The following is a 17,947-nucleotide window of genomic DNA, read 5'->3' on the forward strand; positions in this document are numbered from 1 at the left end:
ATCTGCATCACAGTGCCACTTAATGCTGAGAAGTTGTATTCATTTGCCCAACACAAAATGCGCTCAATAAAAATTAATGCTTCCAGACTAAAAACCATACATTTCTATTTTGATCAAAAATACCAAGGGGTAACTTGTTCTAAACATTTTTTTATTTTATGTATCCTGTGATGTAGAGTGGTTTGGAACCATTATTATGTGTGTGCAGCAGAAATGTTGACTGTACTCTTTTCTGTAGATGCTGCCTGGCCTGCTGAGCTCCTCCGGCATTTTGTGTGTGTTGCAGGGGTGCCTTGTTTGCTCTTATAGCTTCACTTTCCATTCACTTAATAAAGATTGTGGGAAAGTTAATGCATGGAGCAAGCTTTCGGTTTGAGGCATTCATTATCTGATTCTTTTCATTTCACATCATAATGGAATGAGCTGTTCTGTCTTCCTACATTTCATGCAAACCACTTTACTCAGCAGACAAACTTTTAATGGGTTATATTATGTCATTTACTGAATATAACTAGATCCTTACCAGAAAAGGAATCACTTTGTTCCATTTCTGTAAAAACACACACAAATTTTATCTTAATTTATTTGTCATGGTTAAAGCTGATGTGGAAGAATCAGTTTTCCCCTTCCAGTCTGGAAGAGGAAAGATTTAAAAAGGGACCCGCGGGACATCTTCACACATGGGGTGGTGAGTATATGAAATGAGCTGCTAGCAAAAGGAACTCAGCCGGGTGCAATAACAACATTTAAAAGGCATTTGGATAAGTACATGAATGAGAAAGGTTTATGGGCCAAATGTGAGAAATTGGTCAGCATGGGAAAGTTGGGCTGAAGGGCCTCATTTTATGACATACTACACCATGAGACTGTGGGATACCTTCTCCTGCCCACTTTGTTCATTGCCTGGCTTAACTCGGAAGTTTCAAACATCTGTTGTAAAATTTGGCAAGCTTGTACTTTTGCAATTGAAATTGCACAACACCCAATCCAGAATAGCTGGTCCTCTAGTGGGCTAAACAATGAGCTGCTCTAAAAATCGATTCTGTGGGAATTTTAGAAATTCCTCTTCGGGATCCAGCACCAACTTGATTTTTCCAATCTACCTGCATATTGAAGCCTCCCTATTAGCATGCATTTTCTATCTCCGGTTGTAACTTGTAGACCACGTTCATAGTACTGTTTTTACCAGTGCAGTTCCTTCACTCTATCCACAATAATTCGACACCTTCTGACCCTATGTCACCTCTTTCCAATGATTTGATTTCTTTTTTTTTTACCAACAGAGCAGCGCCACCCCCTCTGCTTTCCTGCCCATCCTTTCCACATAATGTGTATCTTTGGACATTAAGCTCCCAGCTTTAATCTTTCAGCCATGATTCAGTGATGCCTACAACATCATACTTGCTCTTCTGCAACTGTGCTGCAAGTTCACTTACCTTATTCTGTATTCTGTGTGCATTTGGATACAACACCTTCGCTCCTGTATTCACACTTCTCGATTTTTGTCTGCCTTTTATGTTGAAACTCATCCTGTTGACTGTAATTTTGCCCTATCAGCAGCCTCTCCTCACTACACATTGCCTCTATTTGTAAATCAGTGACCTCATCTTCAGCATTATTATCTGCCTTTCCCACAATACTTCTTGCATTGAAATATGGACAGCTCAGGACACTGGTTGCACCACACTCAACCTTTTGATTCCTAACTTTGCAGTCTTACCACCATCTGCCTCCACAACCTCTCCACTACCTCTCCACTAACTGTTCTGGCACTCTGGTTCCCATCCACCTGCAACTCTAGTTTAAACCCCACCATGCATTTCATAAATGCGTAGAGTGGAGCATTCTGGGAGAAAGATCAATTATAAGGGGCATTAAGCAGTTTCCCCAAATGATATATTATCAGCACCCTTTTCCTATTTTGTTTTCCATGAATCAAGAACAAGTATTGCCCTGTTGAATGGTGTCTTTTTTTGAACAGTTAATCTTCAGTCCTTGCCATTCGTTTGTCATTCTGCACAGGAGTTTCGCCAGGGTAAATCAATGTGGAAGGTTGTACATGGAGCCACAATTGGATCACCTGACCTTTTTGCAGAGCCCTTTAATTGAATTAAAGCTAAATTTGCCCTTTCACGAATGGCCTTGATGCCCAAGAACCAGGTAGAATGTGTATGATGCAAGGAAAGGGGGAAAATGAATGGGGTTTAGATTGATGTCAGTCTCTGCACAGTGTAAGCTTCCCAGGTTGGTTCCAAAATTGATCAAAATTTGGAAAAGTAACCAAGGGATGTATACAGTATTCAAATAATTATACTTTCTCCTTAATGTTGAGGAGATTTGAGATATAATTAAAGTTCTATTCAATTATCTAAATATTTATGATTAACATCACCTTGCTAAAATACCTGGTCACTATGGCTGCTTGATCGTAATGTTTATCATGAAAGGATTTGTGGGGGAAAAAATAGCCTTGCTTCAGGTGTGGAGACTCTGTTTTATCTCGCACCTGGGAAGTAAGTCAACATTAATTACCTGTATTCCACATCACAAATGTGACACGTCCTCTATTTATTTCTGTTATGGATTGCTTAAAGTGATGTGTTTAAAAGCCTTGACTTTCACATGAGCACCATGTTACTTAATTGGAAAGCAGAAATTTGAAGGTCGAGTGATTAGAGTAGCCAAGGTAATAGGATCAACAATTTGTTTTCACAGGAAACAGCAGATAGGATCAGAGTAGCAAATGTATGGAACAGTTATCAATTATGAAATGATAAACACAGCCTCAGAGTTTGAAAGAGCAAAATTTAAAGTGAATTTTGCCTTGGAGAGCAATCTTCAATTTTGAAGGAAGATTGCTTGTCATATTTCACATTTGGATTCTCTTTCTTTCAACTTTTTTTCTGTCGGGTATGATTTTTTAAAATCTAAATATAGTTCTTTCCAGTCTTCAAAAAGAAATAAAAGACTCTGAAATTGATTTATGAAAACTTGGGCAAAACTGGAAAGAATATTGTGTTGTATTGGTAGATGTGTTGCATGTTATTGAAGAATTGTTACTAGAAAGGTGCATGATAGATGAGAGTGCAGTAAATTAACCATCTCACTGGTTTGTAGGTTAAATCAGTTTCACCCCTCTTTTTCACAACCTGCCACTCCTGTTACAATCCCTCTCTGTAAAACAAAATACAGAGCAGCTGTGTTTTATTTCTGTGCAATACATAATGTTAAGAATTGACGTTACATTCTCTGATGGAGGATTTTTGGATTATAAATTGGGTCATTTATAACCCAACTAATAATCCATTTACAATGGATATGGCTTCATTGAATTATTAAAGCTATGGGCGAAAATGTGAATATTTTATCTAATGTATTTTTATTTGTCTAAGAACAATAAAGTACACACTATTAGAGAATGAAATGTGTACCAAATGGATAAGATCAAGCCTATAAATCAGAAAACATAAATGAAGTATGCAGAGTTTCATGTATTTATTTAGGGATGGGGTGTAGTTGAAAGACACTATTGCTAATAGTTTGCTACATATCTTTACATACCTTAATAAAATTGGCACTGCAGCAAATTGACATTCTAAAAATGCACATTTGTTCATTTTTACCCTCCAAAATCCCTTTTGAATATTGAACTGGCTTGGTCCATACCCAGAAAAGGGGAATATAGAAAGCCCATTTTTTTTAACACTAAAAAGTGTTTTTGGCTATTCAGCAGCTTTCAATGAAGTATTATTTTTAAATACCTGTAGAGGGAACAAAGAATACTGATTTCCACTATGTCTTGTGTCCATTCTTTTTCTGATGTGTACAAACATTCCTTCGCTAAGTTTGCCATCACCTATGCATTCACCAGGATTTGCATGGAGCACAGGAATGTGGGATTCAGATGTTATCTTTGTTTATAGTGGCTCCTACACCTCCCTGTTGCATCAACAAGCATATAAAATAAATTGATACGCTTCTTTTTCTTTCCTAAAGGAAATGGTTCAATTTGACCTTTTTTCTATTTACGTTAAGCTGTGCGGGAGCCCTCGGTTATTAAGGGGCAAGTATAATTAAATAGCAGGACTGTTCATTTTATTGTAAATGAGTGGTTTCCTCCTTTTCTCTCAAGAGTAAAAGTTAGAGAAAGAATGTTGAAAGAGGAAGGGATTCGAAGCAGCCCGGAAATAGTGAAAGGCATCGTTCAAGGAAGAACTCAGCAAACGCCCGTACATTATATCTCCCTTGTGTCGGAATCTCCAACAGTTAGTAAGCCGATGGCAGCTCACCAGGCGCTACTTCCGCCAACCAACCCTGTAGACTGTGCCAACATAATGACAACAAAGTACAAAACCAGCAAAGTTGGTAATCTTGTACCAAGCAGCATTAACTTTTCAGCAAAAGCTGACGAGGCAGATATCACGGAACTCGGAAGATCTGCTCAGAGTTCTGAACAAAACATGGATGAGTCTGCTGGCACCAGGGACTTACTGAAAAGCTATAAAGCAGTATTACCTTCTCAGATTCGCAAGCATGAAAAGGTTCTTGAAGATACTGTCAGTGGCACGAGAGTTGTACATTCACACACATATATGGGAAGAAAAGATGAAAAGTCAAACATTCAGAAGCCAATTTTTCACAAAGCCATCAGTATTGTGCCAGAAAAATCTGACGGACCAGAATCTTGTCTTCAGGCACCATCTGCGATAGACTGGATTAAACCTATTGATGCTAATCAGAGAAGTGAGAAATCCTTGTACATTCAGAAAAAGGCTGTGGCGAATTCTCATACAGATATTGAAGGAGGAAAAGCCCAATCCAGGAAGCTGTCCATTGAGAAACATCATTTGATAGAGCCACATATAGAGGTTCCAAACAGCGTAGGACTTCAGAGTGCCAGTGCCAGTGGAGATGCTGGTATTGTTGACACAAGGGTGTCGGTTGCCAAACTTCGAAGTGCCTTTCTGGAGACGGCCAAAGCCAGCAGAAGTCAGGACCTGTAGGTGGTACTTTGAATGCTGATTTTATTTATTTTTTTTGCTCTACACTTGTGTATTTGCACTGATGCCAGTTTAGAAATTGAACTTGCAAGACACACTTAAGCTTTAGCTTGTGGCCATTTTGTTTTTGCGAAAAAGTTGTCGTCCAAAATGTTAATATTGCACTTTGCTTGTTGCTGGCCTGTGCAAGATATGATGCTGTGTAGTTGCTGAGTTTGTGAACTACCATGCATGGTTTAAGCATGAGGTGTGATGTTATCACTTGAGGGAATATCACTGTGGGGCTCTTTTATAATTTTCCTTTTTTTCTCTTCCTTTTCCCTTGGTTACTTTCTTTTGCTTGCTCCGTCTCTCTTTGTCTCCCATGCATTTTCCTTCCTATACTTAAAGTGCAGCTAATGTTGACTTAATGACATCGGGCCTTGATTTGGCCACCCCTGCTGAAATGGAGAAGGCCCATCGTAGGCCAAGACGTTACATTACCTTTGGTGAGAATAGGAAGACCTCAGAGAGGTTTAGAACACAGCCTATAACCACAACAGAGCGGCAAGAGACAGCTAGGTAGGCTGGTGTGTGCATATAAATTCTTCTGAATATTTTTGAATTTTATCTCCAGATACCAGCTATTTCTCTTCATGTGTTTTTTCTCAGAGACAATTTAACCTTCCAGTGCAGTCCCATGAGGCTAATCTTTGTTTGTGTATATAATGACAAGGAAGCAAGAGTATTGTGCAGGGATATTAAGTATAACTGTACACTACTTGATCTATTCTTTCATTGCAAAGACTGGACTAAGTTTTTGACCATTTTCCAAATCTGCTAAACTGCAAAACTAAAATTATTCAATCAATTATCAAATGTATATTTACTTTTTAAGAGTGGAAAATTCTGAGCCTTTTTATGGATGAATGTGTTGATAACTAATTGGATGTGATATGAAATTTTCAGTTAACTGTATATCCCAGCAAAGATGTAATTTATAAATATCTTCTGTACAAATTATGTAATAGAAATCGATCCTAGTTTGTATTTAGTATAAGTTATTCAAATACAAACTGATGACTGCATTTTAGAATTTTCTGACATGCTATCTGCATTGATGTATCTGAGCTTGATTAAAGCAGAATTTTGACTCCACTTTTATCAAAGTAATTGGTTAACCTTTCTTTTGTAGGCCAGGGCATATTGCACAAATGGAAGCTACTGAAGGTAAGCATTGTTTCTTGTTCTTATCGGGAACATGCTAATTGGCTCTTTTCATTTGGACATGTACAGAGTATCTGGAGAGAAAGAATGCCTGTTGAACAGTGATTTTAAATTATGCATTTTGTATCTCCAAGTGTTTGTTTCCGAGATAAAACTGTCAGGTTATTTCCAATTGCCATAAACTTAGAAATTATGGTAAGTCATTAATTTTATGAGGATTTGAAACATTTTTGACCAGTTGCTTTTGAAGTAGACGTTTCCACTCCAGTTTCTACAATTCTGTATCCGTAGTGTAATAGCAATGTAAGCATTGCACCAGGGATCCCCTCCTCCTGCCCACAGACCCCTTGCTTCATGGAATTGGTCCATGGTTGGGAACCCCTGCATTGCACTGAAGTCTAGAAATGACTGGATTTAAATAGAAATTGATTAATTGTGTCAGTAGGTAATTTAATGCTGAAAATGATAACTCTTTATTTGGATAAATAATATGTATGCTTATTATGATTTTAATATAATTTTAAAAATCCATTTTGTTACGTGCCTTTGCCTGTGCAAATAGATTTTGAGAGTAATTCATTTTCCTTCTCTATACTGAATAGTTTTAAAAATTTGTGTTTTTCACTCCACCCACTAAGACAGTTTACCTTTTGTTTGCAATAGATGAAGAAAAACTAGATGAACGAGCAAAGATGAGTGTGTCTGCAAAGAGGTCACTTTTCCGTGTATGTAATTTGTTTTTATTGGTAATGTATAATACTGAGAAGAAACTTCTCTGACCTCATTTGATACTGCAGTAACATCTGGTTTTGTCTAACTTGTGGTGAATTATAAAGTATTTTTGTATTCCATAACTCCCATTAAAGCTCCAACTGCCTACTCATTTTGTTTTTAAACATTGCTTCACAATATAGTTTGAATTTAGTGCCCCTCTGGTGAATCTTAAAGCTTGTTGATGTGAAATATAACTTTTGGTGACAGGAAATGGAAAGAGCAACAAAAGCAATGGAAACTTCTCTGGCTCCCAAGCCTCGGTCCAGGAATTCAGCCGTGGAAAGACGATTGCGTCGCATGCAAGATCGTTCTCGTACGCAGCCTGTCACAACTGAAGAAGTAGTCATTGCATCCAGGTACATTTAACCTGATATAAACTTCTAATTTGATAATATGCAGGTAGCCTTTTCACTCAGTGGATGATTAAAGGTTGAAATACAGTTTAAATGAAATCAGCTTTTTGTTCTTCTCTGAAACAGTAGTTAGAACTTGCTGCTTATAAAATTGGCATGTCATGATAATAATTAGGGATGCCAGGTAATTACAAATCAAAAGGCCATGAGTGACTTCCCCCATTGTTAGGTGAATTTTCAAAGTAATTTTATTGAAATATATTTACAGCCAGTATGTCGAGTTGGATTTTTTTGGTACATGTGGGAACTTTGAAAACAAATATTTTAAAATATTAGCCATTCATTTTTAGTGCTCATTTGCCTTTCGATGGAACATTTAAATGGTGGAATGGAGTAATGCTATCATATTATAAGATCTTAAGTCTGTGGGCGAGCATGTTGCCACCCAAGATCTTTTATTGTAAGCTGCTGTTTAACACCTTTTCATTATTCAGACTTGAGAAGATTGATTGAGGTGCAAGAATTTTGATGCTGACAGACAGACTAAGAATCAATGTTCCTCTGACCAAGTCCACATTACAGTATTGTTACCCCCCCATTCATAGACTTGTAGTCATGCAGTGTAGGAAACGGCCATCTACACTTACCCCAAGTGAAAAGCACCACTGTATTTCTGTTGGAATAGTTCTCCACCACCTTTGCTTTCATTGCTTTCCAGAGTACATTCTGCATGCCACCGCTGCCTTGGAGAGGTTGGATTATTAGGCGTTTGGCAAGAGCCAAAGAAAAGAAGTTAGATTTTAATGGAATGGCCATAGTGTGAGTGAGACAGTGCTAGAGTGGAGACGTGGACTAGATGGGCTGAAGGGCCTGTTTCTATGCTGTAGCATTCTATGACTTTACAGCTGCCTCCTAAGTAGGAGAGAAAAATCTTCCTTTGCTGCTATCTAAACTTCTACCCCTATGCCCCGCACTTCATGTGCATTGGAATATTCACTTTCAACCAAGAGTAGGAAAATCTTATCGCCATGTCCTAATCAAAGCTACTAGTTAGACTCCTTGGAGTAAAATAAATGTATTTTAGCCTTGCATTCCTCCTACATGAATGATTATTCCTGTAGCTCTGCCCACTGAATTGAGTTTTTCTTCTATAGTTGATGATATCCTTCAGCCTCTATCAACTGTGCATCAACTTTGTGTCCCATGCTCCTGCCAAATTAGTTTAGGGCTTGCCCCGACAGCTTTTAAAGGATGTTAGATTTTTTTTGATTGTGCTGTAGCCTGTTCAGTTTGTACAGGCTCCACCTTCTGCAGAAACTATCCAGTGTAGCAGAAATCTAAAGCCCTCCCATACAGTGTCATGGAGTTGCAGAGTGTGCAAACAGGCCTTTGGGCCCAACTCATTCGTACCAACTAAGATAGTCCCATCTGCCTACATTTGGCTTGTATCCAACGGTATACATTAACAATTTGGAGTAGGGGACCGAGTGCAGCATATCTAAGTTTGCTCATGACACTAAATTGAGTGTAAAAGCAAATTGCAGAGAGGTATAGATAGGTTAAGTGAGTGAGCAAGGCTCTGGTAGGTGGAGTATAATATTGGTAAATGTAAGGTCATCCACTTTGGAAGGGAAATAGAAGATTAGATTACTATTTAAATGTTGAAAGTCAACAGCATGCTATTGTGCAGAGGGTTTTTTTTGAGTGCTTGTGCATGAATCGGAGAAGGCGGGAGAATGGGGTTGAGGATGAAATGGATCAGCCGTGATCAAATGGCGGAGCAGACTTGATGGGCCAAATGGATTAATTCTGCTCCTATGTCTTATGGTCCAATCTCAAAAGTGTGGTTTGCAGGTGCAATAATTAAGTATTGGCCTTTATTCCTAGAGAGATTAAATTTAAGAGGAGGGAGGTTATGCTGCGACTGTACAGGAGCTGGTGAGGCCATACCTGGAATGCTACTTGCATTTCTGGCCTCCTTACTTGAGGAAGGATATACTGACTATGGAGGCGGTGCAGAGGAGGTTCACAAGGTTGATTCTGGAGATGAGGGAGTTAACCTATGTGGAGAGATTGAGTTGCCTGGGACTAGACTTGCTGGAATTCAGAAGAATGCGAGTGAAGCTCATAGGAATATATAAAATTATGAAAGGGATAGATAAGATAGAGGCAGGAAAGTTGTTTCTGTTGGTAAGTGAGACTAGAACTAGGGGACTTAGCCTCAAGATTAGGGAGAATATAGTTAGGACAGAAATGAGGAGAAACTGCTTTTTCCCAGAGAAGCTGTAGAGGCTGCCTCATTAAATGTACAAGACACAAGTTAGATAGACTTTTGAGTAGCATTGTAATTATAGGGAAAAGACAGATAGGTGGAGCTGAGTAAAAGCCAGACTAGCCATAATCCTGAATGATGGAGCAGACTCACCGGGCTAGACAGTCTTCCTCTCTTCCTGTTTTTTTATATTCTTACATTCCTATTCCTGTGCGAAAATTAGTTAGAATATCTTGTGAAATAGGTCATATTCAGGGAGAATATGCTGGAATCTGAAGCAACAAACAATCTGCTGGAGGAACTGTGCAGGCCAGCAGCTTCTGTAGAGGTAAATGGACAGCTGAAGCTTCAGGTCATGGCCCTTAATTTTGAACAATGTTTGTGCTTAGAACAAATACAATATGAAGGTATCTTTCTATTCCAGTCTTTCATCCTTTGCTGTCTTTGCAAGAAATAGCACTATCATTCTATTCCCCCGTCCCAGTATGTGAACTTGGACTTCTTGCTATTTTGTTCAAGCGCCTCATTTGGCTGATGTTGTAAATGTCTGGATTAGTAGTTACCTGGTTACTGAGTGGACCGACCTGCACACTCATGTAGTGATTGCTTAGCTCATGACCCAGTAGAAGCAGACCGTGACTATTTACACATTATTTCATCTTTCAAAATCTTCAACTTGTTTGTGTTCTGAACCTTGCCAGCTCCATTGAAGACACCCTTAATTTTAACTCACCATTTCAGTAACACCCTCTAACTATTCTTAGAGACCAACCCACAAGTACCACCTCAGTATTTTTGCTCTCTTTTTGCACTACTTATAGTAGTTTATAGTTTTTTAATGTCTTTCACTGTACTGCTGCCGCAAAACAATAAACTTCCCCACATATGTCAGTGATATTAAACCTGATTTTGATTCTGATATTCTAATGATATACCACAGCTCTACCTTAGCATAAATATTAACTAAAAATAATGCAAATACTTAGCAGCTCAGGCAGATTCTGTAAAGAAAAGAAACAAGAGTTGAAGTCTCAGGTCAATTACACCTCATAACAAATAGACAAGCGAACAAAACAGTATGTCAAGAGGGCTGTAGCAAACAAAGGGAATGTCTTTGGTAAGATGAAAGCCAAGATTCTAGAGGTGACACAATCGCTTTTGGTTGCCATCTGAAAGAGAAGAGTGAATGCTTGTTACTATAACTGATTTGTAAGAGGTATGCACAATGGAAATAGGAATAAGGGCAGTAGAGAACGGTAAGCAAAAAAAAGATATAGTGGTACTGTGAGATACAGAACTAACCAGTTCATGACATCTTAAAGTGAAACTAAAATACTTAACCTAAAAAAAGCAGAAGATACTCTGAAAATACTCTGCTGATGAGATAACATTGGTGGGGGTCAGGGGTGGGGTAAAAGCTGAATTGATTTTGCAGGGCAGTGACCGTATATTAAAACCAGCCAATTGTAAAACAAATGGGAAAGGCTAATGATCTGAGTTTGTTGGATTCCGTAGAGAGTCCTGAATGTCGACTATGGACTATATATATATAGACAGATATATGCAAATATATGCTTCAGAGTAAGAGCAGGAAATCAGGAAGTAAAGGGCTTTGTATTTGAGAGCCATATCGGCTATGGCAGAGAAAAAACCATGATTAAGGAGAAAGGAAAATATCCCAGAAACACAAAGAAACTGTCATTGATGCAATAGATCTGGAGAAACTATTAGAATAAAATAGTACAAAAGTAGCATGGAAGGAATTGTAGTGGGCTTCTCATGTGTTGGCCCAAATATCTCCTGAAGTGGAGATAGCAGGGTCAATGAATAGAAGTGTCAGCCTTGGACCATGTGGAAGTGAGAGCAGGATAGAAATTGGTAGCAAAAATAATAAAATTGTTAAGTTCTGTACAAGTGCTGGAAGCAGAAACACTATAATCATCAATATACTCTGCCCTTAAATTCTTGATAGGGGAAGGACCTATTAAGGCAGTAGTTACAAAAGAGTTTAGGATCCTAAACTGGGCACGTGGCCAAGTGGTTAAGGCGTTCATCTAGTGATCTGAAGGTCGCTAGTTCGAGCCTCAGCTGTGGCAGCGTGTTTGTGTCCTTGAGCAAGACACTTAATCACACATTGCTCGAGTCTGTGCGAGGAGTGGCGTCCCACACAGACTTCCAATCTGTGCCTTGTAAGGCATGAAAATGCCTGACGCAGGCCTCTCATGGTCTGAGTTGACGTTCCCTCCCTCCCTTAGGATCCTAAAGGTCATAAATAGAAGTAAGCACATTTAATGGCCCTTCACAAAACACTGGGTAAGCTATTACTGGTGTGTTACATCCAATTGCAGCTGCCGTTTTTCAGAAAACCTTGTAAGTCCTGGGCACAGTGCAGAAATTACTTACTAGAAAGTTTTTAGGGATAGGGGTTGGATTTCATGTATGAGGTTAGACTGAAGAAACTGGGGTTATTCTGCTTGGAGCAAGCGTTGTTAAGAGAAGATTTGATAAATGAGTATAAGATCATGATGTTTAAATAGAGTAAATAGCAAGATTTTAAAGGTCATCTTTATTTGTCACATGTACATCGAAACATACAGTGAAATTTCTCATTTGTGTCAACGACCAACACAGCCCGAAGACGTCCTGGGGGCGCCCCCGTAAGTGTTGCCATGCTTCTAGTACCAAATAGCATGTCCACAAATGACTAACCCTAACCTGCCTTGGAATGTGGGAGGAAACCAGACCACCCCGAGGAAATCCATGTGGTCATGGGAGATTGTACAGAATCCTTACAGAAAGCGGCAGGAACTAAACAACAATCTTTCAATTGCTGGCGCTGTAACACGTTACACTGGCCGCTACGCCATCGTGCAGCCCAACGTTTTTATTAGTCGTTCCCATTGATGAGTGGTTCAGGGACCAGAACATTGATTTTAAGTTTTAGGCAAAAATGTTAATCATAATTGTTAGTATTTGGTATTTACAGAAACTGAATCCGTGGATGTTTTCAAAAAGAACTGGTAGACATTTGAGAATAAATGCTGTGGAGCAAGAGCAGTGAAATTTGGGGTTAATTCTGTAGGAGACGATCAAATCTCTATTAATGGACCAAATGGTGGTATCCTGTGCTGCACTAATTTTTTGATTTTCATTTTATTTTCTGGTTTAATTATCATAATATTTAGAGTACAGAGCCCAAAGTGAGCGAGGTAGCTAACTTTTTCCTGCTGTCGTTTGTCTTTCTATTTGTTACAAACTTTGTAAAAATTTGCTTCTTTGCTGAGTTCTCTTCTCTCCTACATGCTTTGCTGTTAATTTTTCTCCCCTGTCTCTAGCAAACCCACCCCTGTCTCTCCTACGGTGACTGTCCACACAGTCATGGCGAGAACCACTAGCCCCACTGTAGTAAACTCCAATTCACAGCCAATCAGGTACTTCGCAATTTGCATGTCCAGTTAAATGGATAGCAGTTCCAGTTAAAATATTGTTGATTGTCTTGTTCCATAAGCATTATGTCGCATTCTTACCAAAATATGTCTGTACCTTTTCATCCTAACAATATTTGTTTGTTAATTTATGATATCAACAGCTTTAAAAACTTCTAATCAAATTTGTTTTAACCAAGCTTGAATGAACTAAAAATGTCATAGTATGGAAAAAAAAACTAAAGTTCTTTAACATTTTAGATATGTGCATGTAGATAATCCTGATTAATTTTATGGCTTGTATATCCTGAAATTAATAAGGGTTTTATGTGGTAGGCTGACAACTCTAAATCTCAGAATGAGAGCATTGTGATTTTTCCTTTTTTTTCCTCTTTGCCCCCGCCCTCCAAAATGGCATGGTTATCGGTATTGCTTGTCTATCTCTAAACATCTCTCAGCCTTGTTCTAGGTTGTTGCAGTGCTACTTCTGAGTTGAATTTCAGACTCCCCTAAATGCTTTCTTCTCCTGTTGCAGCAGAGATGAACTAACTGCCAACTGCACGCCCTTACTGAGAACCAAACTCATTGAAACGATGAGAGCCACTGGCACACACCATTGTCCTTTAAGGTCACAGAACACTGATATTCAAAGTTGTTCATCTAGGTGTAAATTTCTGGTAGTTCATCAGGTTCGGTTTACAATTGATAAAATTCATTTCCCAACTTAATAAGTCGTAACCACCAGTATTTTGCGATAAAACATACAACAAGCATCAATTAAATTTGGAAATCAACCATAATTATTTATCAGTTATTCCACTACCAAATAGATGTGGGTCAACAAAGAGCAGTTGCCAGTTACAGCTCCTGGACTGTATTGTGTTAAGTTCTTGCAGCCAGGACAGCAGTTGGCCCCCACTCTCTTTGGCTCAGTGCCCCGAGTTAGAAGGTGAGAGGAGTAACACAAGGAAGGAGGAGCAGAATCACACCAGAGTGCCGGTCTGAAATTAGGACGTGGAGCCAACAAGATCCTGATTGTTATCTGGCACCCTCTGGTGGAAACTACATGTGACTGCACGAGGGATAGTGACCTCAAGAGTTTGATGCTTCCTAATTAAAATTAGCTTTATCAGCAGCTGATTATTTTAACTTGTGCATGAGGATTTACTGTTCTTCTTAGAACTGTCAATTCCAGGAGAAATGGGGGACAAAGTGGCCCAGCCAGAAGTAGCTCGACATTGTGTAGATTTTATACACTTGTTTACAACTATCCTCCCCCTGACTCCGAATCATAAGATAAACCACCATGAATGAAGTTTACATTTCCATTTTTCCATGGCAAAGTTGTGTGAAGCCCCACTCTACAGAATGTGCCCTTTGCATAGAAGCTAATTTTATGCAACTTGCTAGGCCCAAAGAATTAGAATGAAAGATCACGATTTTGAAATGCTCTTTAAAACCCATTATTGATCAAATTTTGGTCACCTGTTCTAATTTTGTAGCGTCCTTGTCTGCTTAAAGTCACATTTAATCTATAAAAGACCCAGTGAAGCACCTTGCAATACTTTATTATGTACGGGTTACGAGGTTGATTTGGTCATTGTAAATTGTCCTGGGATTAGGTTCATATTAAATAGGTGGTTTCTGAGCAGCACAGATCGTTGGGCGGGTAAGGCCTGTTCCGCACTGTATCTCTAAATAAAATAAATAAAATTAGGTGCTACATAAATGCAAGTTCTTTTCAAAACCGGTTACAGGCAGGTTTAATGCTGATTAAATTGAGCTACCCTACATCATTAGTTAATTGTTAACCTTTCAAAATTTGTATGTTCATGTGGTGTTATTGAACTTAGGAAAATAATTTCTTCATAATAATTCATCTGGTTTGACATAAAAGTAAAAAGAGCTCTTGCAAGTTGATTGGGATGTGTTCAAAACTAAGGATAAAATCACTAACTATATCTCAAAGTTCAAAGTAAAATTTATTATCAGAGTACATATATGTCACCATGTACAAGTCTAAGATTCTTTTTCTGTGGGCATGTGTAGCAAATCTAGAGAATAGTAACTATAACATGATCAATGAAAGATCAAGTAGAGAATAGAAGATAACTGTGTAAATGAACATAGAAATAAATAACGAGGATATGAAAGTGTTGTTAAAGTGAGATCACTGGTTGTGGGATCATCTCAGTAGATGAGTGTAGAGCCTGTTGTCCAAGAGCCTGGTGGCTGAGAGGTAGTAACTTTTCTTGAACCTGGTGGTGCAAGTCCTGAGGCTCTTGTACCTTCTACCTGATGGCAGCAGTGAGAAAAGAAGATGGATGCTGCTTTCCTACACCAGCGTTTCATGGAGACGTGCTCTCCAGTTTATATTAAATAATAACTTCCAATAAAAAAAGAACATTTGTTTCATTAGCTTTCCCAGCCAGTTAGTGAGCCTCTTCATTTAAGTAATATAGGCCTGCTTCTGTTTTTTGAATCTTTCAAAATAAAATTGTGGCTTTTTGGAATACACCAAGAGCGTCTTGTTTAAAAAAAACTTGTGTATTGCCAGAGCACCCCATACACAGTGTTTTTTTTTTCTCCCCCTCTTCCCAGTTGACCTGATACCTATTCATTCTACTAAGCTGAATTTTAGTTCATCTCCTGGCCCAGGTGGAGCATCACATCCCATTGACTGAGAACTTTTCAAAAGCTTCAAGACATGATCAAATAATAGAACTCAAGCAATTTGTTAATATTGTGACAATGCAGCAGTTTATTGGGATATATCTAATAGTGATTCATTTAGGGGGGCTTGAAATTCAGTACTTATAACCTGTTTTGACAAGGAATCTTGGTTGGATGTAAAATATTAAATGTAAATCATAAAGTAAACTATAAATAAGTTATTGATAAAGTAAATAACACCACCATTTATCAATATACAGTATATTACAAGCTACGTATATGATTGGTCTCAAAAATAAATTGCATTTGTTGAATTTCAGATACTGAATAGATCAAACAAAATTTTGCCCTGGTATTAAGTTATCAATCCGACTAAGTTTGATAATTTATTAATCTTGTGATAAATTCAAAATGTACTTTTAGACTTGCAATTAAATTGGTTCTAAGCTCTTGAATAACTTGTACACTTGAATGTCAATGAACAGTTAATGAATTTAAACAGAAATACTTCATTCCTGTTATCCAGATAATGTACAGATCCTAGTGTCTTGGCTTGAGTTTCCTTGAAATATTTAATTTGCCTTGCTCAATTAGTTAAGATTGCATTTTTACTTGAGCATGATTATTTCATGATTAATAAATTGCTCCAGCTCTTATGAACTGAAAAGTATCATGCACATATGTCAATCAATAACTTTTTGAGATGGAAAGTTAAATACAGTTCCAATGTATTCTTAAATTTTTAATCTTTGGCCGTCTGTGTGCAATTTCTTTTTATAGCTACAGCCTTTGAGATTCCATCTACATTGCATGTTATGCTCGGGCCTTAACAATGATGCTCTTACTGTGGTATTGAAAGGGAATGGTTAACATTCTTCTAAACAGGAGTACCCGAACTTAAAGATCATCAGTAATTGTAACTTAATCGTTATAATCGATAATGTTTCTGATCTTCTACTGCACATTTTTAAGATTACCCTGAAATTGTATGACAAATTATTTTACCTGACATGGTATCAATGATTGTCAGTACATGGAGGGTCCCAGACTATTTCACTGTCATTAGCCTGCTTGACACACTGATGGAAGAACTATTCAAATCTTCCCCTGCTCAATGTCTGTTGTAAGCTCAAAACGACATAAGAACATATCCCAAAGATGAAGAAGTATTCTGAAGGGAGGATGAGGCAACGTGGTGGAAAAGGGGAGTCAAAGACAGCATAAAAGCAAAAGAGAGGGCATAAAATAGAGCAAAAATTAGTGGGAAGTTAGAGGATTGGGAAGCTTTTTAAAAACTAAAAGAAGGCAACTACAAAAATATCATAAGGAGAGAAAAGATGACATGTGAAGGTAAGCTGGCCAATAATATCAAAAAGGATACCAAAGTTTTTTTTTTAGATAGACCATACTGTGCAGAAGTGTTAAGGGCACACAGTGTATTTAGCTATTTTAAGAAGGGGTTGGGGGGAGGCAGAAGAAAGGAAATTGTAGGCCAATTAGCCAGACTTCAGTGTTTTCGAAGATGTTGGAGTTCATTATTAAGAATGAAGTTTTGGTCAGCATGGTTTTCTTAAGGGGAAATCTTGCCTGACAAATCTGTTGGAAATCTTTCAGGAAAAATAACAGGCAGGATAGACAAAAGAGAGCTAGTTGTTTACTTGGATTTTCAGAAGGCCTTTGACAAGGTGCCACACATGATGCTGCTTAACAAGATAAGAGTCCATGGTATTATAGGAAAGATATTAGCTTGGATAGAGGATTGGCTGACTAGCAGGAGGCAAAGAGTGGGAATAAATGGTGCCTTTTCTGGTTGGCTGCCGGTGACTAGTGGTGTTCCACGGGGTTGGTGTTTGGACCCCTTCTTGTCATGCTAGTGGAAATGCTGAGGCTTTATAAAGTATTGGTCAGACTGCACTTGGAGTATTGTGAATAGTTTTAGGCTCAAAGATCTGCTGGCATTGGAGTGGGTTCAGAGGAGGTTAACGAGAATGATTCGGGAAATGAAAGGGTTAATGTACAATATGCGGCGTGTGTGATGGCTCTGCACCTGTACTCGCAGGAGCTCAGAAGAATGATGAGGGAATCTCATTGAAACCAATCAAATATTGAAAAGACTAGACAGAGTGGACTTGGAGAGGATGTTTTCTATGGTGAGTGAGTTTAGGACCAGAAGACTCAGCCTCAGAGTAGAGGGATGTCCATTTAGTACACAGATGAGGAAGAATTTCTTCAGCCAGAGTCCAT

General features: G+C 38.4%; 1 protein-coding gene across 29 annotated transcripts in view; it reads left to right on the top strand.

The window, feature by feature from the left end:
* svila (supervillin a) overlaps positions 1–17,947 on the top strand; it is a 279,438-nt gene that overhangs the window by 168,866 nt on the left and 92,625 nt on the right. For 19 of the 29 annotated variants that reach the window (XM_072253924.1, XM_072253940.1, XM_072253926.1 and 16 more), the window contains 7 exons: positions 4,133–4,999; positions 5,391–5,561; positions 6,175–6,209; positions 6,870–6,931; positions 7,188–7,336; positions 12,203–12,262; positions 12,941–13,036. In XM_072253924.1, coding sequence (XP_072110025.1) covers positions 4,133–4,999; positions 5,391–5,561; positions 6,175–6,209; positions 6,870–6,931; positions 7,188–7,336; positions 12,203–12,262; positions 12,941–13,036 — 1,440 coding nt within the window. The remainder of the gene's footprint in view (positions 1–4,132; positions 5,000–5,390; positions 5,562–6,174; positions 6,210–6,869; positions 6,932–7,187; positions 7,337–12,202; positions 12,263–12,940; positions 13,037–17,947) is intronic. The other 10 variants (XM_072253931.1, XM_072253946.1, XM_072253938.1 and 7 more) reach the window with 7 other exon arrangements.

The sequence above is a fragment of the Mobula birostris genome, chromosome 3 (assembly GCF_030028105.1).
Source record: "Mobula birostris isolate sMobBir1 chromosome 3, sMobBir1.hap1, whole genome shotgun sequence".
Classification (NCBI taxonomy): domain Eukaryota; kingdom Metazoa; phylum Chordata; class Chondrichthyes; order Myliobatiformes; family Myliobatidae; genus Mobula; species Mobula birostris.